This window comes from Pipistrellus kuhlii, unplaced genomic scaffold (assembly GCF_014108245.1).
Source record: "Pipistrellus kuhlii isolate mPipKuh1 unplaced genomic scaffold, mPipKuh1.p scaffold_m20_p_2, whole genome shotgun sequence".
NCBI lineage: Eukaryota > Metazoa > Chordata > Mammalia > Chiroptera > Vespertilionidae > Pipistrellus > Pipistrellus kuhlii.
In genome coordinates, this window is record NW_023425515.1 from 42088130 (window position 1) to 42112804 (window position 24675).

The window sequence follows — 24675 nt, forward strand, 5'->3', positions numbered from 1 at the left end:
GTACATGTGAAAGGTCCCTGGGTGGAAAGCTAGCATCTAAGTCCAGGACTTTTCCTGTAATGGGCATGTGCTTTTGGAATGAATTTCCTCTCCCAGATCAATAGAGCATGAGCATTTTAGATTTCAGGGCACAGGAAAAGATTCACTTGTGAGTCACCAAAACAGTATGTGTGCATTGTAGCTGACTTACATTATTTGAATGAGCACTTTTAAAAATAAGTATTTTTCCCAATTGTTAAGTAAAATAAATAAAATAAAGTAAGCAAAATTAAAAGCACCTGTAATGTGCTTTGTAAACTAATAATGATATCGACTCTTAACATGTATAACCTTATTTATGGCAATAATTGGGTTAATATTCCAAATATGGTTTTAAATCCAGCTTTTATATTAATTTTATATTTATATTTACTTTTGTATATTATAATACACATGAATTAAAATGAGAAAATAATAAATTTTAGTCACAAAATTTACTATTTAAAATATAACTGAAGGCTATTGAATCAATACTGATTTTAGCCTTTTACCCTACACTATGACCAAATCTTTATTAAATAGATTTCTTTATTCACTGGTACTAAAATAACTTAGTGGCTAATTCTTTTCAGAGTAATGACTGATCTCTATTTCTTATTCCTGTTTCTCTTTCTTTCTCAAGCTCTCTCCCACTTTTCTCATTCTATTTTGCATTAAGAGCCATGTAAAATGTTTTTCCTATTATCACTAAAATTTGTATTTTATTATAGAGAAGTCTATCTGATGATGATAAAACAATGGTTCATATACTCTTTTAATTATTTTTAAAATTTCTAAAAGACTACTAGCTATGGACTATTTATACCAAGAAGGCTACACACCTATTCAGCTGTAGATAAAACTACAGTTGCCATTGCCATATACATAAAAAAATCCACTTTGATATATATGTAATTTCCTAACACAAACAAGTGTGTGGTTGGAAGGAAACTAATCATATAGAGAATTCTTCATCATATTAATATTTATTATTCAGCTATTTTGTCAGATACTATTCTAAATGATTTAGAGTCACAATGTCATTTAATTTTCACAAACATCTTTCGAAAAGTATTAACACTCCCATTTTATAGAAAATGCAACCCAAGTGCCCTCACCCTATACGGTTCAGAGCAAGGCTTTCCACCCAGAGCTGCCTGGATAAAAATGCACTCCCTTCCCCACTCTATGAAGCGAAAAGTTAGGAGCAGTGGCTCTACCTAGGGCCCAGATGCTGAAAACCCTTCATGGGGCTGTTCTGTCCAATCCTTTGGAATGCAAACTCCCTTGAGCAAGCACTTGTTTGGCATAGTTTCACCCGCGGCCTGTCTGTCCAAAGTAGTTGGCGAATATTAAAATAGTCCTATAATAAAATAGCACTCAGTCAACCATGTAGCCTCCTTAGGGAGGGGGAGGAGAATAGCTCACTTTCCCTGGAGGGCCTGAGAAAGATCAGTTTACAGGCGTCAGCATGGGGTATGACCCTTCTTCCTTCTCTCCATCTTGGTGCTGAAAATACCTTGATAACCCTCATCTCATGATCTGGGCAGAAAACATAACCAGGGCCTCTTTTCTCCTGCACACAAAACATACCCAGCCCTTTCACTGACCTGGCTTCTGATTGGAGGCTGGTTGTTTTGGATCATGACCTCCAGGACCCCTCTGTGGGTTACAGCCTGTTTGCATAACTCTTACTGCAACTCAAGACGCCTGCAGTGGGGTGTGAGAAAGAGGAAAAGACCAGTATTTTTACATCCCCAGGTACCAGGAGCACGGGAGATTGACAGCATTCCAGCTACCTGAGTGGTCAAGGCCTGGCAGCTTCCCATGCATCCCTTCCAGTCCGGCTACTGGCTAAGATGAGGGATCTTCTTCAGTACGTGGCTTGCTTCTTTGCCCTGTTCTCTACTGGGTTCTTGGTTGTAGCCACTTGGACAGACTGTTGGATGGTGAATGCCGATGATTCCCTGGAGGTAAGTACGAAGTCAGCAACTTCTTTTTCTCACCTAAGCCCTTCCACATTTGCTCCAAGTCTCACTGCTTCTCTATGTTCACTGGGATTAATGATAATTGCCAACATGGACTGATCAACTCTTTATTTACTACTTACTGAGTCTTCACATTTTCACTCATTGAATCCTCACAGCTAATCTATGATGTAAGTATTGTTCATATTCAATTTTTCAGATGAAGTAACTGGATAATTTATCTTTTTTAATAAGGATAAATTTATAAAAGGGTAATAATATAATCTCTGTCACTCATCCCTCCAGAAATTCATCTCTTCCATTGCTGCATATACCAACTTAAATAACATTCTAGTAACATCTTTCTTTTTCTTCTTTTTATTGAATTTATTAGGGTGACACTGGTTAACAAAATTATACGGGTTTCAGGTGTACAATTCTGTAATACATCATCTGTATATTGTATTGCATGTTCACCTCCCCCAGCCAAGTATTCTCCCTCTACCTTTTATCCCCGTATACCTTTCTTTAGCTCCCTCCACCCTCGTCTCCTTGGCAATCCTCACACTGATGTCTGTGTCCATGAATTTCCCTTGTCTTTTCTCAATCCCTCCACCCCATCTATCCCCCAACAGTTTCTTAAACATAAATTTGTTCATCTTGATGACAGCATTAAGAGTAGCATGATAGACTTTCTTAAATAATGGTAGGCTAAGAAATTGAGTAATAAAACTCAAGACATATAAAAATCTATTCAGTCAGTATGCTATAAAAAAATGTTATTTTAAGGAGTTTCCATGTAGAAGAAAACATTCTTAGGGAAAGCACATCTTCCAGTGTGTCCCAAGGTACAGGGTATAGATATATATTTAAGAAACCCTCTCTTAAAAATGAGTTTCTCTCTGGGACCAACTATTATGCAAGAATGAGTGAGTAGTTGACATTTGAGGATTTTATTTTTCTCACTGGAAAAGCTCAGAAAGAAGTAATTTTGGAGTTTAAAAGTATTTCCTATGGCTATTGGAATGTGAGAGAAATAGAACTGATTAAATATCAAAATCAGCTACTATTCATTAGTAAGTTTTCAAAAAGTATAGGTAAGAAAAAAAAAACAATAAATCAGGACCTCCAGTAAAGGATATATAGCATTCCAATATGTTCTTGTATGTACATTTGAAGGGAACAATTTAACAAATGCTATAATGTCACCTCTATAAAATTTAAGAAAGATACCTGAGAGCAAAGGTATCTTTTTTCCCTAATTTTATTTATTCAACTTTCAAGTGGCAGACATAAAAGGTAATATATTTTTCTGTGTATTATTTCTGCCATTTATTTATTTTTTCTTGCTTTTAATTTTTCTTGGACTTCTACATGGCATTTTAGAACCAAAGGAGTTATAAAAACTTCTTTAGTGCTAACAGTTATAGTTTTGAAAAATTTAATAGAAACTACTATAAAGGATGTTTACTATATGTGGTACATTTTATCTGGTCATGCATATAAGCAGTGAATGAAGACAATGCCCTTTGAACAATGCTGAGGGAAAATGTAGATAAAAACATCTGTGGCCATTAGCTTACTGGAATCTGGACTGTCAGTAGTATGTGAATAACAGAGAAATGTATTGGACTTGAGCAGACTTAAAGTTATGTTTTTAAATATAGACATTTCATTTAAATTCATTGTTAAAATATATTTTCTAAAACAATTTGAAAATCCGTCTGCTTAAGCTAATGGGACTGCTAACTTCACTTGATAAGAAATGGGAGTTTCAAAAGGGTCAAGCTTTGCTGGGAGAGATTGGGAGTCCTGGCACTTAAAGTGCCTTCTTGCTTTTATTTCACTACGACCAACCAATTTGCCATCTGCTCTGGGCAAGAACACTTCTAGCTAAAATGAATGGAATGAGCAGTCTAGGTTATTCACCTCAAGTAAATCCTTGCTAACCTTGGGCAAGCTCTAGTGAGTATTTATTAGCTTCTTCCTCCTTTCCAATACTTGAAATATATTGCTATAAATATTCCCCCAAAAGCCTCCACATTTAAAGAAAGAATCTATAACAGATGAGGCTCCTTCTCTTCCAACAATCTCTTTATTTGCCAATGTTTTAAAGGGATATGAATCTCTCTTAATAATTGCTCCTTCAATGGGCCAACATATGAAATCATATTATTATCCATAAATTTGAAGGTTGTGATACTGACTCAATTATGCTGCTCTTCTTCCTTCCTTCCTTCCTCATATATATGTATTACCATTAGTTCGTATTAATAACTCACTTTAAACAACTGTTGAACAAAGGTTGGCACCACAAAAGTGCTTTAAAAAAAAAAGCATACTCATGGAATTTTTTTTTTAAAGCAGTGTTATGAATTTCTAGCTTTGTTAATCTTTTAGGATGATACAGGCTTCAGTGTTGGAAAATGGGTTTCATAGCTCAATTCAATATTAAAAACCATGATATGTATTCCATATAAAAGATACTATGCTAATATCTAGTAGGGGAGATAAGGATAAAGCAAGAATGAGTCAGCATGACAGGAGTATACATTTAGTGAGGAAAAAAATATGCACATGAATCTATACTGAAAAGCATAGGCTAATTCATATTGGAAAAAGAAATGAAGAAAATACCAATGGAGCAGAGAAGATGAAGTGATTATTTCCTGTCACTGGTGCAGGCCTTGTGGAGGAAAAGCATCTGCACAAAGCTTCAAAAAGTTACAAAGGATTTCAAAAGGTGAACAGACAAGAAGACACATGACAAATGAAGCATGAGCAGAAACTAAGGGCTCATTAGAGGATCAAGGTTAGTAACAGGGAGCACAAGCAGAAAGAACCTCAGAATATCAAACAGAGTCATTTCGCCTTACTTCTACCTGCCTTGAAGAGTGAAGTTCTTTGCATCAGGGAAAAGAAATAGCACACAGAAGAATGGCCTCAAATCGAGTACCAACCACCCTAAGCTACCATACTGCTCCTGTCTTTATTGACTCATTTGTTTCTGGGAAGATAGTTGTGGTGAAGAGAACTTGGATTTTGAAATTATTCCAGCCTGTGCTTGTATCTTATTTGTCTTCTACTGATTGAGCAAGTCATAGCTCCTTTCTTTGGCTCAATCATAAAATGAATTAGAACTCAGTCATTGTAAGGGCCTTTTCAGTCTTCATTTTCTTTAACATCAGGACTCCTTGGCTGTGACCATGTCTGCAATTCCAGAGACATGGTCAGTCACCCAATGTCTGATGGCATTTAGAGTCTCCTTAGAAATTTCCACTAGTAGTTTAGAGTGAATATTCTCCATTTTTCTATAACTTCATATGCTCTTCTTTTCTTTTTCCTACCCACTCTTTCTCCTTTCATGTTTTCTTTCTCCTTTTCTTCTTCCTTTCTTTCTTCCCTCTTTTTCTTTTTCTTCCATCTTCCCCCCCTTTCCTCCTTTTCTTAAAGTCCCTTATGTATGTTCTTCCTCTCCTTTTTTCTCTTTTTCTCCCCCTTTCTCCTTCATTGCTTTATTTATCCCTTCCTCTTTCCATTTGTTTCTACCTTCCTGCATTTCACAATTATTCTTTGACACCTACTGTCTACCTGGTACTGTGGGTACAAGATTGTGACAGAGAATAAAGCCTGGATGTTCCTTAAATTGCTTCCAGCATATTGTGGAAGATGATGAATTGATAGTTACAGTATGATCTTGCAAATAACTCCCGAGTGCCTAGCTCACTCAATGGATAACCGATAAAGTCTACCTAGAAGAAGAAATATCTGAACTAAGGATTTGAAGGATAGGTGAGTGAAGAAGTCGAGTGTCCCAAGCACAGGAAATTGTATGGGCTCTCATTCAGGTTTATTTTTGGGGCTTTGTATATATTTCAGCATGATTAGAGTTTCCAATCTAGTTAAGAGAATATAGGGACTAGATCTCAAGGACTTTAAGATCATGTAAAATATAGGTGGTATAGACAAACATGTTTCAAAGTAAACAAACATACATGTATTTTAGAAATATCAATTATTCTGGCTGCTTGTGGAGAATGTTGGGAAGCAGTGAAATGAATTATCCCAAGAGAAATTAGGAGACTTTTGCCGCAGAACAGGAGGGAAGAAACAGTGGCCTGAGTTAGGATGGCAGCAAAGGAGACATGTGAAGATATGGGAAATTCTAAAGAATTCAAATTGATAGAATAATTGATTGCATGTAGAGAATGAAGGCTGATGAAGAGGGAGGAGTCAAGGTTGAAATCCTTTACTGTTTGGGGGCAATTGGAGGAGTGGTGGGGTCACTTACCTAGAGCTTACATGGAGGACAATTAGTCTCTATGCAGAAGTCACCGAGCAGCAATGTCCCTTAACTATCACACCAATCTATCTTGTTGAGATTCTTACACAGCACCTCAAGATGGGGTAATATGATGCTGTATGGTGGGGAGGCCTACAGGTTGGACTTGGTGTTAGAGGGGCCTGAGATTAAATCCCACCTTGCCAGGTAGGAGCTGTGTGAATTTTGACAGGTGTCTAAGCTCCTATGAATTTCATTTTCTCTTCTGCACAGAGAGAATAAAATGTGAACATAATAAGTGTCTTGTGAGAATTAAATGAGCTTGTATACCACAGTACCAGGCAGATACAAGTCAGTCAATAATGGTTAGATATATTACTGTCTATTTTCAGTTTATCGGTTTGTTTTTGTTCTGAAGGAGGAGATGACATTTTATATAATTTTCACTTAAAGGTGAGATATGACATTTAAGTTCTATTCCTATTTTTGCTATTGATTTTCTTGGAGAAGTTTTGTTTACTTCTCTGGGCTGTGGTTTGCCCATTTTTATACTTATCATTTTTTTTTTTTTGTCTAACTCGGGGAATAGGCAGACAATAAAGACAAAATAGTGTAAGTTATCTATTAAATATATTTCTAAAATAAAATAAATTATGAATATTATAATTATTCATTATCCACACTGGAATAGAAAAGTAGTTTCTTCACAAGATTACTGGTTTCGACTACCAGAGGGAAAAAATGTTTTCACAAGATTATTACATTTGCAATTAATCTTTTGTTAATTATTGATTGAGAACCTGCTATACACCAAGCACTGTTATAATTAAAATTTGATTACCTCAAATGAATGTTTCCCACATTTGGATTTATTTTAGCTCCCATCTCCCCTGGGATTTATATTTTTTCAGACATAAAATAAATATTTTAAAAAATCTATCTAGCATGTACTCTGATTATTTATATACTAATTCCACTTTCCAACTGATTTCAAACTCCTTCATTGAACATCTGAGGCTACAGAAATTCTTTCATTGATTTCATAATCTTACATAGCACCTAACAGGGACTTCCAAATCATAGAAACGCCTGATTTATTTGCTAACATGAATTGATCAGGTAACTATTAAGATACTTGCCAAGTTTATTAAAAGGATGAATAAATGAATGTGAATGAAATACAATATAGAGTGATCTTTGGAAACTCACATTGAGCCCTAAATGAGAAGTGTCTCTGTAGGGAGACCAACACTATTTTTTAGGCAAAATATTTTATCTTGGTACAACTTCAGTTTTCTCACGATATGGATTTGGCTTCTCTTTTTAATAAGGTAGGCAAAAATCTAATCCCCTAGGATATATTGTAAAGTTGATGAGTATATTCTGGTCTATAGCTTTTCTGCCAGTATTTCAAAGACAGAAAGAAATGAAGAAGAATAGAAACAAAAAGTAATGATTTAAGTTGAACAGATAATAATAAAATTAGTATTTTAATAAAATACTGGATTGGTAATTTAATGATAATACTAATTTTACATAAATTAGTATTCAACATATATTATGATTTGTCATTGGGCAGAAATCATTGCAGATGTGATACCATAATAATTCATAAGAATTCTAAAGTCATTAAATGTGTGACTTAAATTAAATAATAAATGCTAAAATTGAAATATTTATATAGTTCAGATATGCAAATTAGATAATTTAACTGTGAAGACAACAAGAATTGTATTTTATCTATTATGTTTGTATTATTCTATTTTCACTATTTATATTCAATACTTTTAGTTTATTTATACTAATAAGCAAGCAGAGATAAACCAAATAAACTCATGGTATACGAAAGAAGTAGAAAGGAAAAGTGGTGTCTATTATGCTTATTTTAATCTTGCTTCCTCATCCGTTTTTATACTTGTCTTGAATTTTTTTATACCCTGGAAGAGTAAGAAAGATAAAAGTAAATATTAAAATAAAAAGTTTAGAAACCTATGATAAAAATTCCAATGTATTTTAAGTTAAATTGGAAAGGTTTCAAGTTTTAGAAGTAAAACATGTTGTTTAGTATTTATTATTCAACACATAATGTAATATATAGCTGAAGTATTGTAAAATTGTACACTTAAAACCTATGTAATTTTATTAGCTAATATTATCCAATTAATTTTATTTAGAAGTTAAAATAAAATAAAAATATTAGCATGCTGATAAATATAATTACGTAAATATTGAAAACAGGTATGTTGAATCTTCAATGTAAAATATATTAGTATAAGGATAGTAAATTGCTGTTAAAACTATTATTTCCTATAATATGTGTATACAATGTGGTTTTTAAAATACATTTATATTTACATTTTTTCAGTTTATGCATTCTTCTTATATACATTTACACACAATCAATGTACATATGCATTTATGTTAATGAACATTGACAAAGAAAAATATATTTGATAATGGTCAACCAAAAATAAATATTTACTAAATTTACTGTATATAAATCTCCTATGTAACTGAATGAAAAATAAATGCCAATTAATTAAAGTATTTTCAATTTTCTCAAATACTACATATAAACTATGTGGAGGCAAGACAAACACACTCAAAACTACACTGAATAAGACAAGGCAGGCAAAATTATGTTGGGCTGCTTGTATTTCGAAAGTAATAAGAAAGAGAAATTGGCAAAGACTAGGATAGAGAAACCTTGATGGAAAACTGGTAAAGGATCAGAATAAGAAACTCCAGGATTAAGGAACTAATTTGTGCTACTAGAAATTTAACTGGGCAGAGTCATTCTCGATATGGTTTCCTAAAGCTTTTTCTGAGTGGTATCCTACTCACACTGAATACCATGGTAAATACTTTCTTTAGCCAGTTGAGCAGATGAGATCCAGGCGGACACCAAATCTGTATAAACTAATATAAATAATAGTTATTTGACTCTTGGATTCAGGTGTTCTAGTCTATTCAGTTAAGTTTGAAAGCATACATTAAACATCAGTATATACAGTGTATCATTAACTATTATCTATGCCAAAGATCTAATGAGAGTTATTGTGTGTGTAGAAGATAGATTGATTGATTCCCCCCCCCCTCAATAAATATTTATTGAACATCTACTATGTAACCAAAGAGGAGGGTCTGTTAGCTCCTTTGAGGAAAGTGTCATACCTGTCTTGGTCATTGCTGTATCCTTTGCATTTAGTTAGCCTATTGACTGAAACATGACAGACAACAGATTTGGAAAACAGATGTACGTAAATGCACATACAAAAGATAATTTGATATTGTAGATGCTAGAGAACAATATGGACAGTTATTCTTGTCTGGGAAGATATTAATTCTAATTGAGAGCCTGAGAGAAGAGATGTCTTGGAAGAAGGATTTGAATAATAGGTAGAAATTTGACAGTTTGAGAACAAGGAGGGTTATTTCCATTGTTATATACTATGAGGAAAAATTTAAATGCCTACAGAAACAAGGAAGCCAACATTCAGACTGCCTTCCTATGTAGGAATAGTAGACACTATGAACACAAATTCCACCTAAATGGAGCAATTACTTACCTCATAGTAATTGTTGTTACAGTGAACTAGGGCAGTGGTTGGCAAACTCATTAGTCAACAGAGCCAAATATCAACAGAACAAAGATTGAAATTTCTTTTGAGAGCCAATATTTTTAAACTTAAACTTATTCTAATGCCACTTTCAAAATAGACTCACCCAGGCCGTGGTATTTTGTGGAAGAGCCACACCCAAGGGGCCAAAAAGCTGTGTGTGGCTGGCAAGCTGCAGTTTGCTGACCACAGCACTAGGGAATCCAGGTGGGTAGACTGACCAAGTTTCAAAGGGATGATAGAAATATGGACTGTTCTGTAAAATCTCTATGTTTCAATTAATTTTAATTAATATTAAGAGATTTCTGCTGGCCTTGTGCTTGCATACTTTTATTATTGTACCTTGGATAAACTCCTAATTTAGGAGACAATACCTTCTCTAACATCAGGATCAATAACTATTCATTGAAATAATATACAAATTCCTCTAGTATGGGTTTGTATATTATTTATTAATATGTAAATCACATATTAAAAGGAAAAAAGCTTAAAGTAGGGATCCTCTATTTTGGACAATCCTGTGAGATAAAAATGGTTAGTTAACATTTTACATTTTTGTCCTTAAAGAAAGGTTAAGCATTGGTTGGCTTTTTAAGAAACTTGTCTTAAAACTTTTAAGAACTTAGAGCTGCTTGCCTTTTAGAAAATCCTTAATAAGCCATTGTACAATACAGAGATAAGAGAATACTATACATTATAGACAATGAGGGATTTCTTAAATATGTTAAATAATATGAAATCTTTTAACCTTGTCTTTTATGCACAAAGGCACCTTTAAGGGTGTCTCCAGTAAGTGCTATATTAACACAGAAGTTTAGTTAATTATGGCCACTATTCTCACATACCTTAACTGAGTGTGAATACCAAGCAATCTAATAGTGTGCCCCTGAGCATTAATACCTAATGAAATTGGATTCCTTGTTTCCTCTAATGAGCTCATTGCTTTTCTAAATATGGTCATTGTAGGTAAATGATCAATAGCCTTGAAAATGACACCGCTACTGGATAATGTTGGTATGAAAGAAATACTCCTTATGTAAAAATAAATATTCTCACATATATATCTCAGGTGAATTTCTAAATAATGTCATGTATAACAAGAATAGGCATAGTAGATTGGATAGGTTGTTTTAGTGGCTGAGTTAGAAGAAAATTGTAGATAGTCATTCTTCGATTATTAAGAAGTGACTTCAAATCCACATAATCTAGCTTAATTTGAAATAAATTGGATCGCAAGTGTTTCTTTTAACAAAGAGATTGACAGGCTATGAGAAGGTCTATTTTCTATTATGGTATGTACTAGAGGCCTAGTGCATGAAATTTGTGCACTGGGTTGTGGGGGGTGTCCCTCAGTCCAGCCTGCATCCTCTCACAGTCTGGGACCCCACAGGAATCCACCTGCTGGCTTAGACAGGCCTCCTTGAGCCTAAGCCAGCACTCAGATATCCTGCAGTTCGAGGCTCTCTCAGTCTAGGGCTCCTCGTTCCTTACTGCATGCCTGCTCCGGAGACAGGAGAGGCTCCTGCCACCACTGTTGTCCTTGCCAGCCATGAGTCCAGCTTCTGAGCAGTGTTGGGGCGGGAGAGTGCGGGGGTGGGGGGGAGAGCCCCTCAACCAAAAGCTGCTCCTTAGCACTGGCCCCGACCCTCGCCCACTTGTGGGGGGCCGATTGGGAACAGATTGGCCAGAGGAGAGGCTGTGGGAGGTTGAGGCATTGTGGTTGCTCCCTGTCCTGTCTCTCCAGAGATGCTGGGTCCATGATGATCCCTCTCCTGCCGAAGGCGGGAGGACGGGGGGCGCTGGGACCAGACCTGCACCACTGACTCTCCTGCCTCTGTGGCTAGCTTGGCAGCATAGGCTTGCTGACCCTGCCCCCTGCCTACTGATTATTCAGAAAGATAGTTCTTGCAGCCCCAGCTTTGTCCAGAAGGACATCTGGAAGGACGTTTGGTGTCCAGTTTAATTAGCATATTAGCTTTTTATTATATAGGATAATAGTTATAGCATCTTTTTGTTATGGTATAATGGTTGAGTAAAAATAATATCTACTGTGTTTGTTTCCTTGGGCTGTCATAACAAAATACCACAAATCTGGTAGCTTAATGTTGATGTAAGAATGTCCAAACCTTCAGAGTATTTTTATAAGAATGTATTTGAGCCAACCCAATAATTGCTGGGAAGCAATATCTGAAATGCTCCAGAGTATGACAGTTTGTGGTTTCTTTTGTACATTTGGAATTAAGGAGGGAACATAAAGGTGACCTGGGGGTGGGAGAAAGCAAGTCAGGGTTTAGATTACAGGATAGTTAACATATTTATAGTTACATGTGTTCTCTTGAGGGTGGTTATACTTCCCAGAGCTTTGAAAAAGAGCTTTCCAAAATTGTGTTTACTTGTATGCACTAAAACAATGGACAGGGCTTGCTGAAGGCAAAAATAAACCTACTAAGAAAGTTATATGACCCAGCCTGTGTGGCTCAGTGGTTGAACATTGAATATGAAACGGGAGGTCATGGTTTGATTCCCAGTCAGGGCATATGCCCAGTTGGGTTCAATCCCTGGTGGGAGGGAGGTGTGCAGAAGACAGCCAATCAATAATTCTCTCATCATTGATGTTTTTATATCTCTCTCCTCCTTCCTTCCTCTCTGAAGTCAATAAAATAATAATGATCATAATAATAATAAAATAACAAAAAGCCAATTAATAGAAATAAGTTATATGCCTGGGCATGACTACTCACCATAAGCTGCCCAATAGTGTATTTATAATCAGATCAACCCCGAGAGGTTACTTTCAGTTACCAGAATTGCTAGATTTGTTTACAGCAAACCTCCCCCTTTTTTGTCCACATTCACACAAGTTCTGGAGGACAGCAGTTTGAAATCTAGGTGTTAGCAGGTCTGCACTGTCTCTGGAGATTCTAGGGGAGAATCTATCCCTTACCTTTTCCAGCTTCTAGTGGCTGTGGGGCATTCTTCCATCTGTGTCCACATCACTTCCATCCCTGCCTCTGTGCTCACATTTCTTCCTTCTTTTCTGTCTGTGGCTCTCCTCTGTCTCCTATGAGAACACGACACTAGATTTATGGCCTAGCCTGGTAACCTAAGACCATCTTTTTATTTCACAATCATAAACTTAATTACATGTGCATATATATATATCCCCCCCCCCCCAAATAAGGTCACATTCACGAGTTCTGGGGACTAGGATATGGACATAACTTTTTGGCAACCACCATTCAGCTCCTGACATTTACCTTTCTCTACTCTCATTCTGGTTAGTCAGGAAAGCTGAACAAAGCCACTACTCAGGTTACTAAGATGTTTAAGTTATTTAGCAATGTCATCATTTACTGAGAAATTGTGTGTGTGTGTGTGTGTGTGTGTGTGTGTATGTGCACTTTTTAATTCTCATAATCTTTTTAGCATTATCTCCTCTAAGCAGATAAAGAGATAGAGGCTGAAAAAAAGGTAAGATCTTGCTCACGATACAACACAACTAATGAATGTAAATTTATACTTAAAAGTTTATATGTTTTCAACTATAGCTTAAATTTACATGTTCACATTCTTATTTAGAAATTGATGTGTTAAATTTCACAACATAGGTTTTATTCATTGAATTTTTTATCTTTATGATTTCTCAGTTTCCTGTAATAATACTCCATAATTGTCAGAATATCACTTTCAGATTTTACCTTAGGAAGAACAAGCCAAAGTGAAGTTTTATAGAATAATGGCCCATAGGATGAAAATAAATGTAAAGGTTACTGTTTCACCCAAAGCTATCTTTTAATTTCCATTAATAGAGTAGTTTAGCCTGAATGGATTTGGAATTTTAAAAATGGGTGTTAAGTGTACCTCAATGCTTAAGGCCATACTCACAGACTGGTGTTTGAATACTATCTTCTCCATTTATTAACAATGCTTTATTAAAGTTAATCACTTACCTTTCCTGTGCCTTATTTTTCTTATTTATAAAATAGACAATTATAATGATATCTCATAGGGTCCTTTAAAGAATAAATGAAATAATAATATGCTTAAACAGCAATGGCCTTGTAGTACAGAATCAATATAGAAGTATTAATTATTTGACACAGTAGTCCCACTTCTAGGAATATATAAAATCAGAAACACCATTCAGAAACACATATACCTCTATGTTCATAGCAGCACAATTTATATTTGCTAAGATTTGGAAGCACCTTAAGTAGCAGATGAGTGGATTAAAAACCTGTGGTGTAGCTATACAATGGAATACTATGCTGCTGAAAAAAAGGAAGAATTCTTACCATTTGCAACAGCATGGGTGGACCTGGAGAGCATTATGCTAAATTAAATAAGCCATTTGAAGAAAGATAAATATCACTCATTTGTGGAATATAATGAACAACATAAACTGATAAACAAAAATAGATCTAGAGACTTAGAAGCATCATAAAACAGATAGAACATCAAACCTCAGAGGGAAGGCAGGGGAAGGTGGGAGGGGGAATAAGAGATCAACCAAATGACTTGTATGCATACATATAAGCATAACCAATGGGCACAGACAATAGGGGGGTGAGGACATGTGCTGAGAGGTGGGAGAGCAGGGGGAGGTCAATGGGAGAAAAAGGAGACATATGTAATACTTTGAACAATAAAGAATTTAAATTAAAAATCATTTATTATTATCAGTTAGAAATATTTCATAGAAAGTTACCAAAGATGTACTACATTTGAAATTGTAGTGGAGTAACCAGCAGCAGAGTTCAGTAGTTTTATAAAGCAGAACACAGGGTAGAGAGTGTCCAAGTGCAAATATTACCCGTGACAATTTTCTTTTGTAAGTCAAAGTGTTTTGTGTTCCTTCCTGTCTTCTTCACACCAATTGCAATAATCCCCGTGCCTTTGTATTTCTCTCCTCACTCTGCTCTGTTACTTATTCTTTCTTTAAAGAAAAAATTAAGTTTTCATTTTCCAAGATAACCCTTGCTAAATCTTACCTATTTCAGATTGCCAAGGTAATTGAGTCAGTAATTGAGTCAAAAGAAACAATCTTATTAGCTCTGTTTCATATGCATGAACTCTGTCAAGAATACTGGGGACTATTTTCCCTTGGCGTGTTTACAATTCTAAGAAACCTATTGTGACTTACAATTTAGAGATAAAGTATGGGCAGGCTCAGAACACTGGTAGCTTTAGCTCTAAGTAGACCAAGAATGATTTGCACAGCATTTCTAACTAAAAGTGGTTTACAGCTGTCAGATTGTCTAAAATTAATGCTAGTTTGTTTATATCCATATCATAGCATAAGCCATTGTAGTCTGTCAGTGGAACAGGGAGGAAAAAGTCGTGAGGTCTTTATATTTAATTTTTTTTTGTTTTTATATATAGCTTCCTATGGCAATTATTTTAAATTTATGAACCTCATTTATAATATTTTTCTTCATGGAACTTGGTGTTCATGATGAAGATAAATTGACATTATTAATAGACTCAAGATGTCAACAGTTATTATCTATCGTTATATTGATTTTTGGGTGGGAGGGTGAGTAAATGTCAGCACAGGAGAGTGAAATGAATTATCTCCATGATAAACTATGGATGATGGAACCACCATAGGCATCTGCATATGCTTAATTTTGATATTTATCCAGCTGAGGCATACCTTATCCCTCCCACCCCTAGTCAGAAAGTGAATTTACTTCCTGGTAGGGAAAGACTTTAAATTCTTAGTGTTTAAGGGAAAATACCCTAAATTGCATTGTTTATTTGTAAGTGAAATTCTGATCATGCTCATGCCACTGTACTTTGCTGTCAAACTCACAACAGCTGAATTCTTTCTCTGATCAAGAGTAACTAAAGTGTGTTTGCATGAATTGTTTCACTCAGTGCCTTCTCCCATGTCTAGGTGAGCACAAAATGCCGAGGCCTCTGGTGGGAGTGTGTCACAAATGCTTTTGATGGAATTCGCACCTGCGATGAGTACGACTCTATACTTGCAGAACACCCCTGTACGTATGCCTTAGACATTCACTTCGCAGCGAGGGGATACCAAAGAAAATTGAATTCAAGTTTTTGTTATGCATTTTTTTTGTTTTCTTGTTCTGTAGTACTGTTTTTAAGGTTCTTTCCAGTTTTAAATATTTTGATTAGACATTTAGTTTATTTCTGAAATGTGAGTTGAAACATTTCAGAGTATTTTATCTTTTCCAATGTGTTTGTAAATTCTTTAGAGTAAAAATATTATCTTATTCATTTATGCTTTTCGTCAAAGGACCTGGCATAGTACTTTATACACAGTAGGTTTATAGTAAACATTTTGGAAATGGAAATGAGTTCTTTAGGATTCTTTGATTTTATGATTAGAATTGACAGGTTAGATGAAAAGTATTTCAGAGAGAGCATTTAACTATGACTGCTCAAATAAGAAGTTTATAGCATTTCAATGGAAGATTTGCCATCAAAAAAGAATAGGAGATAGAAGGACAGAGACAGAAAGAGACAGGTTAAAGCAAATTGGTTTTAGTTCATTTCAAAGTAATTGACAGGTGATAGTACCACAGGGCAACTTCTTTTCTCAAAATAAATGAAAAGTCAACCTTGGAATGTGACTTCTCCCTGGAAAGCTATTCATCCACGGCAAAGAACCTAAAAGGAGCAGTGCTGTAAATATATTCCCCTGGCATTTGGGATTTGAGTGCCTGGAACATTTTAAACATAATTCATAATGACTTTATTTCATCTTTTTAAAAAAAAGACCTCTTAATTCTTTCTCATTTTCCCCTCTCTGCACTAACCTAGTTCTACCTACAAAGAAGTATGATTTGGCTAATAGGACTATAAATTCGTGTGGTCAGTAAGCTATTCTAGAAATATAGAGGTATGGATATAGCTGAGAAAAAAAAATGAAATCTTTCAACATATTAAACACTTAAGCAAGAGGAAAATAAAATCACACAGGAGCATGCTGCACAAGAGAAAAACACTTTATACTTTAATGTTCCTTTTTTTAACTTTTGCTTACACTATTTCACATTTTCTTTTATGTAGTCTTACCAATTAGTTGCAAATAACATTGAAAAGATGCATTAATTTTCTTCAAAAATTTCTGGCATATACTTAAAGACAATGGAGATGAAAATGTATTCTAGAAAATATTATAACTATTCCTTCTACATTAGGCTGTTACTTATAAGAGAATAGGATTTTATTTTTAGTTTTTGATATCTTTTACAACCATAGTGAACCAAAGATAACCTTTTCCATTATCCTGTAAACTGAAGTATGCAGACCCAGACAAATACTTTTTTTCAGGGTTCCTATTGGTATAGTTCATTTGAACCCCTCCATACCCCCGCAAATTAGAATATATTTATTATTATTCTGGCAGCCAAATCTCACACAATCCTCAAAAGAAAGTTCCTGGCTAACCTGCCTTAGCAACCTGCTTGCAGTGCTACTTTCTTGGAATTGGCCTAGCCAAGAGGCAACCAGATGACATCCTACGCATAAGTCCTGGAGCTCTGCAGAGCATCTGAATAATGCTCTGGGTGGGATCAAGGGCTAAAGAAGGGAAAACTAGAACTCACAGTGATTTCAGGGCAGCCCATCCAGATGATGCTCTTGTTACTGGGTAGTCCCAGGATCCAATAAGGCTTATAGAAAATTTCAAGGGAGGTACTCCAAAGTGTGGGGCCCCTTGGCTTGGGGTGTTGAATAGGAGACCTACTTGTATATATCATTTGAGTATCAGGAGTATCTATTGAAATATAAAAACCAATGAGTTATATATTATTTTCTTTCCTTAATTTTGAGAAAAGTCAGCCTTGGGTTTAACCTAAGTTTGAAATTTGAGTCTATTTTTTTAAAAATAATACTAAGTTTTGAGACCTTAAAAATTCCGTTCTAGAAATGAATATATACTCACACTTTAATAACACAATAATTGCGTATAGTATATATAACTACTAATAATGTAGAAGCTGATCTTACACTTTGGTTTTCTCTTACATAGATCATAAAAATATTGTTTTTTTTTGTTTTAAATAAGAAAAATTGGCCACAATTTTGCAAGCAACCTATTATAAAATAGGCCCTAAAGTTACCTCATCATTGGGGAAAATTATTTATAATGCAAGGGAACCCCAAATCTCTATGAATATAAAACCTAATTACTATATCATTAAAGGAATAAATTTTATTACTCCTCTCTATTAGTCAGCTAAAAGACTAGTAGTTCTGACTTCAGAAAATTAACCCTCCACATAATAAAATCTTTCTATTGTTAAATTAGCATAACCATCACTCCTTCAGGAGGCTTTTCCAGTGGAAAGTGCTTCCACTGCAGGAGGTGATTGCTACTCTTCCACTTCTATTTTCCTTGTCTTCTCTTCCCTGTGCCTTCTACTGCTTATTCTCACTGGCTGTAGCTTTAAAATATGCTCAGTTGACAATGCAAATGAAAGGGTTAATAGGGTTAATATGGTTAATATGAAGTCTTGGCCATGAAAGGTCATGGCTTGAAGGAATGTGAAAGAGAATATAATCTTTCTTCTAGAACTAGTCTTCTACAGTTCTTCCACCAGCCTAAATTCACAAGAGACGTCTTAAAAATTAATTTTGCTCCCCTATATCAAACTTTAACAAATTATTTTTAACTTTTTATAATAAAAGTTCAAACAAATAGAGTGGTCATTTATTATTGAATATTCATTGAGTAACTTCTGCATAACAGATATTCTACTATGAATTCAGCGTCCAGTTATGGTACTTGTGAACAGGATTCAGTGCAGAACAGGAAGCAAAAGAGAAACATTTATTTAGTCCCCACTATATACTATGGATCTTTCTTTAAAATATATTTCATTTATTTTTTTACAGAGAGGAAGGGAGAGGGATAGAGAGCTAGAAACATCCATCAGCCACTTCCTGCACAACCCCCACAGGGGATGTGCCAGCAACCAAGGTGCATGCTCTAGACCATAATTGAACCTGGGACCCTTGAGTCTGCAGGCCGATTCTCTATTCATTGAGCCAAACTGGTTTTAACTATACTAGGAATTTTTATCGGAGGCAACAAGACTAAGTAATAATCAGTGCTTAAACAAATAATAATGCCAATAGTCTCATAATATTTTTGTTTTATGAAAAATGCAAAGGTATTTATTTCCAAGTTCATGCAAATTTAAATATATCACTTTCAGGTTGCCTGTTTTTTATGCACTTCTGTGAGTTAGTATGTTTTCTTCCTCTGACTATGCTGTAACATCTGCCCCAATCTTGCAGTGAAGCTGGTGCTGACTCGGGCGTTGATGATCACTGCAGATATTCTAGCTGGGTTCGGATTTATTATGCTGCTCCTGGGTCTCCACTGTGTGAAATTCCTCCCTGATGAGCCATACATCAAAGTGCGCATCTGCGTTGTTGCTGGGACCACATTATTAATAGCAGGTACTGGTCTAGACTAGTAGTAGGGGTAGATATACACATCTAAGATCCTTTTTTTAAAAAAAAAATTGTTATCATTGACAGTATTACAGATTTCCCAAATCTCCTATCATTAATCCCACAGCCCCTGCCCTACCCAAGGCCTTCACTACACTGTTGTCTGTGTTCGTGGTTATACATATATGAATACAGTTTCTTTGGTTAATATCTCCCTGTATCTCCCCTCACTCCCCCACATACACACCTCTGAGATATGCCAGCTTATTTCATGCATCCATGCCTCCTCTGGGCCTGTTTTATTTACCAATTTATTATGTTCATTAAATTCTACATATAAGTAAGATCATATAATATTTGTTTTTCTCTGACTGCCTTATTTAACTCAGCATTATCCATGTTGTCCATGCTATTGCAAAGGGTAAGAAATCCTTTTTTCAGCTATATAGTATCTCATGGTGTAAATGTACCACACCTTTTTTTTATCCACTCACCCACTGATAGGAACTTGAGTTGTTTTAAGATCTTAGCTATTGTAGATAACATTGCTATGAATATATGGGTGCATATATTCTTTGATTGGTGTTTCAGGGTTCTTGAGGTGAAGGAGAAGAGTGATGTTCTGAAGTCGTCATTTTAGGATCCTATGTGACTTCCTTTTCTAAGTTGAAGGAATAAAAGACACATTCACCAGTCTTAATTTCTTTTGCTTTGGAATCAGATAATTAATCTTTTTTATTAATATGGCAGATCAAGATTTATCAAAGTTTTCAAACTATTTTTCAACCATCTAAAAAAGCTGTATAATGCTTTAATTTATAAAAAAAATAATAATTTCTAATGTGATTATTCCTGAAGTTAAATTCTCTGTTAAGCCCCAAATTAAATCTCCTTACTTATGCCCACCCCCACCAATTCTTTTTAGCAATGAATTAAATTGTGCCAAGCCTTATGTTAGACTTTTCTCATGTGCCAACCCATTTGACTATAAACTAAACAATAAACAGATAATATTTTCTCTTTACTTAAGAAGCAGATGAATAAATGGAGTTCTGAAGACTAATAAATCAAGCATGACTAATAAACCATAAGTCAAGAAACACTTTACATGATGTTTATTAGTGAAACAGCACAATTAATATTTTACTCATTATTTCTGTTGTCAACTTCAAAGCTTAGTCTTTCTCTAACGTGATGTGATCTTTGGATCTTGATACAAGTTGGGAGGAAGCATCCTGTTGAAGAAACCAACAGAAATATCCTCTAGCGAGAAACTGTCTTTTATGCTATGATCAAAAAGTTAGCAAAGCAAATGTAAGTGATAACCTGACCAGGCACTCTGGGTAGTGAATGGATAGAGCCCTGGCTTCGTCTGGAAGGTCCTTCAGCTGTCCAGTCTAATTAGTATATTATGGTTTTATTAGACCAGTTACTTAACCTGTCTTCATTTTCTGATCTTCATAATAGGCTGAAACCCGGGCAATAATATCTACTTTGAATTGCTCTTGGGAAGATCACAATGTATGCAGACCAAGCTCATAGCAGAGAGTCAAACCTATCACCAACTGAAAACCGGCTTCTCCCTGATTTTTTCACATGCAAACATTGATTGAGTCAAGGCCCTGATGATCCTTAGATTGTATTAAAAAGTTACAAGAATTTCATTATATTTCCTTTTTTAAGACATGTAGTTCCATATCCAGCCTAGTGAACCATAAAGCTTTTCTGTGTAACAATGTGTTTTATTTAACAAATTTAAACCTTCTATACATTAATGCTATACATTTTGTTACAGAATACTTTTTGAGATATCACTAGATGCTCCGTTTTTTAAAAAATAAAACAACAGAAAGAGTTTAATTTAAAGAAAACCAAGTCTATAGAGAAAATCCCAGTAGAAATGGCTGAAGAAAAAAAAAAAAACACAAAAAAAAACCCCGACTACATTTAAATTGCCAGACATGGCCAAAGACTTGGAACCATCATTCAGTATTGGTATTTACATAGATTCTAAATTTTAACAAAAGGAATTTCCTTTCTAAACCCATTGGTTACAGTATTATAGAAAAGGCATGATAATTTATACCCTATTATCTAAAGATTATATGTTCATGATCTGGGACTTCTTAAAAATTGTATTAAATAATTGGGAGAAGAATTTAATGAAATGGTGGTTTAAATAGATATCACAAACTCCCTAGAAAAAAGTGTGAAAAACATTTTGAACACTACAAGTTTCAGAAATACCCTTGTCACATAGCCTTTTATCCTCCAACCTCCCATCTTCCCCCCCGCCCCCATCTAGGTCCTGACATACAATTTAATCCTTTAAAACAAGAGGAACTTAGTGGCATCAATTCAAGCCAGTCATTTGTCAGTTAGACATATTTAAAAGGAATAAATTATATTTACAAGGAATATATTTTCTCTGTTCTTATATATGGGGGTGATAGGTAAGAATTTATTTGAAATTGAAGACAATTTTTACTTCAGTTACTAGTTTTTAACCCCAACACACTAAAATGAATGACTTTAAGAACCTAATTCTTATATGAGTGTATGTTATGTAGCTGACATAGCTTTAATAATGGAGCTGGCTGGTGGAAAAGAGGAGCAATAGAATGTTCTTAAAGACATCTACTTTTAATTAAAATATTGATATAGAAAGAATATATGTGCATTATTTGTCTTACATTTTGTGTTCTTTATCTTCTTTAGATTTTTCTTTTGTTTTAATAGTTTTCTTTCTACAGTACTAAAATAACATTGGAAAGAGAAAAAATAAAGAAAACCATAGTGACCATTTTAGGTTTACAAAAACAGATGAGCAGTGCACTCTCTTATTTTTGTATTTCTGAGATGTAATGTGGAAGAAATACAAGAGAGATGGCCGCAGGAACAGATAAAAGAGGTGACCAAAATTTGAGTTGTTCATGAATCCACACAGTATCATTATTATTCCTTTCATGATGCCATCTGTTTTGAGTAGCAAAATTTAAATTTAGGAAAAAACCTGCAATTTTGTTTTGCAACTTCCCTTTCTTTCAGGTGCCCCAGGAATTATTGGCTCTGTGTGGTATGCTGTTGATGTTTATGTGGAACGCTCTTCTCTGGTTTTGCACAATATATTTCTTGGCATCCAATATAAATTTGGTTGGTCCTGTTGGCTTGGAATGGCTGGATCTATGGGTTGCTTTTTGGCTGGGGCTATCCTCACATGCTGCTTATACATCTTCAAAGGTAAGAAAAAAATAAAACAGCATACTTCCCTGCCTCCTGTATCATTTTCCCCAACCCAATGGAAACACATCTCACCAACTCAATATTATTTCATTCATCTCTACTCACTGCTATTAAAAATTTCAGTTGTTCAAAGACAACTCATTTATAATATTCAAACTATTACCCAGTTACTGGTACATTTATTGAAAAAAATTCCATAACTACAACTGTCTAATGTCCAAACATATAATGATTAATTTGATGTATCATAAATTTATATCTCTTACTTCACCCAATCTATTACATTTATATCTAGAGTTAAATAGAGAAGTAGACTGCAAGGCAAACCACATATTTGTTGTTAAAAATTGCAATTTGGTTTCTAAAAATAACACTTAAAAACAAAATTCTCTCCTTATCAAGAAAAAAATAAAGAGAATGCCTGGCTAAATTTTAAATCTAAGAATAACTTATAGGATAAAAAATCTATATTGTCATCTAGAGGTCTTTTTAGATGTTTCTTTCTTAAAATATGTATATTCTTGTTTCTTCTGTAGAAGAATATGTAAACTGACATTATTTTATTCCCCAGAGTTTACTCAGCCATAGTTATGTTTATATCCCTACAATTACCTCTCCTAAACAGATGTGGGACCTGAAAGGAACTATCCTTATTCCATGAGAAAAACCTATTCGAATGCAGCTGTTTCCATGGCTAAATCATACGTGGCCCCTCGGACAGAGACTGCCAAAATGTATGCTGTGGACACAAGGGTATAGGGTGCTGCATATCATTCTGTGTTCGAATGTTATTTAATTAATCAACCAATAATTTCAGGTGAATAAAATAGCAGATAAACTAAGGAACAGTTATTTAAACTTCATGTTCAACTAAATTAATTGTGCAACTTAATAAAAAAGTTTATCACTTATAGTATTCTCATATTATTCCTCATTCTCTCTCTCTCTCTCTCTCTCTCTCTCTCTCTCTCTCTCTCTCTCTCTCTCTCTCTCTCTCTCTCTCTCTTATTGAGTTTGTTTGTGATTTCCATATTGCTATTAGACATTGTGACATGGTGATATTAAAATAAAGTGACACTTTAAGTATAGGAAGCAACCTTCAAAAGATGCCAGAGATTCTCATCTTTGAAGAGATTAACAAACTCTTAGCTCTTCCCCTGGGTTTCAGTTCACTTTTTGTATTCTCAACTGAGTGAGTTACTGGTAACTTTGTAGAAGATGGTTCTTTTAAATTCAGTCTAACATATTACCACCTACAATTGCTATACTTCTGTTAAAACTGGAGAAAAAAAAGTAGCTTTATGTGCCAGCTTCTGGTAGAATTTAAAGATAAGTTTCGCCTTCATGCTCCAAATGTCAATTAATAAGAGTCAGTGGCGACTTCCTTTCTCATTAACAATATAAGAGATCTGTATATTATTAACACCACTCCCTGTTTGCTTATATGTTGCCAAATTATTAAACTGCAGCAGTAATATCTATAGTTAAATGAGGAGTTCACTCATTTATTGATTGGACATTCAAATATATTTTATAAATGTACTATGTTAGCGTTCAATAACTCAGTTGTCCTCTCACAATTAGATCCTTAACCCTTTGCAAAATATCTGACATATGTTAACATTTAACAAATATTTTTGACTGAAATAAATAAAGCTTCATAACTCTTTACATAAATAATCAAATTTCCTCATAAAATATGTGCTTTTTCTGGGGGAAAAAAGGATTCTGTAGACATTTAAATCAATGAATGATTGCTAATGGAATTCATTCATATTCATAATATAATCGTCTTGCATTTTTTAAATTGTAAAGTTTTTAGAATGCTTATAAAATTTAATCTCAGCCTCCCCAATTTCTTGTAATTCACATGAATAGCATCAATCCTTTCGCAGTCCCTTAATGAACTATGAACTAAGCTGGAAATTAGTTCTTTGGAAATGGAAATTTAGTTGTGAATTTCTGAAGACTCCAAAAGAAACACTTCAAATTAAAAAAAAAAAAAAAAAAAAAATAATGTGAAAATGAGATGATGAAAGCCAAGTACATATTTTCACGTTTTTGAGAATGGTGCTTGTGATTTAAAAAGGTATTTCTTTATCAGTATTCT

At 34.6% G+C, this 24675-nt stretch overlaps 1 protein-coding gene across 1 annotated transcript; it reads left to right on the top strand.

Moving 5' to 3' along the window:
- The first annotated feature begins 1482 nt into the window (after positions 1 to 1482).
- On the top strand, positions 1483 to 24582 carry CLDN16 (claudin 16). Its single transcript, XM_036447017.2, is given in 6 exon segments — positions 1483 to 1803; positions 1806 to 1991; positions 15787 to 15889; positions 19164 to 19328; positions 22371 to 22562; positions 23191 to 24582. Coding segments are annotated over 6 exon segments (921 nt in total). The 5' UTR covers positions 1483 to 1662; the 3' UTR covers positions 23325 to 24582.
- Positions 24583 to 24675: the final 93 nt, after the last annotated feature.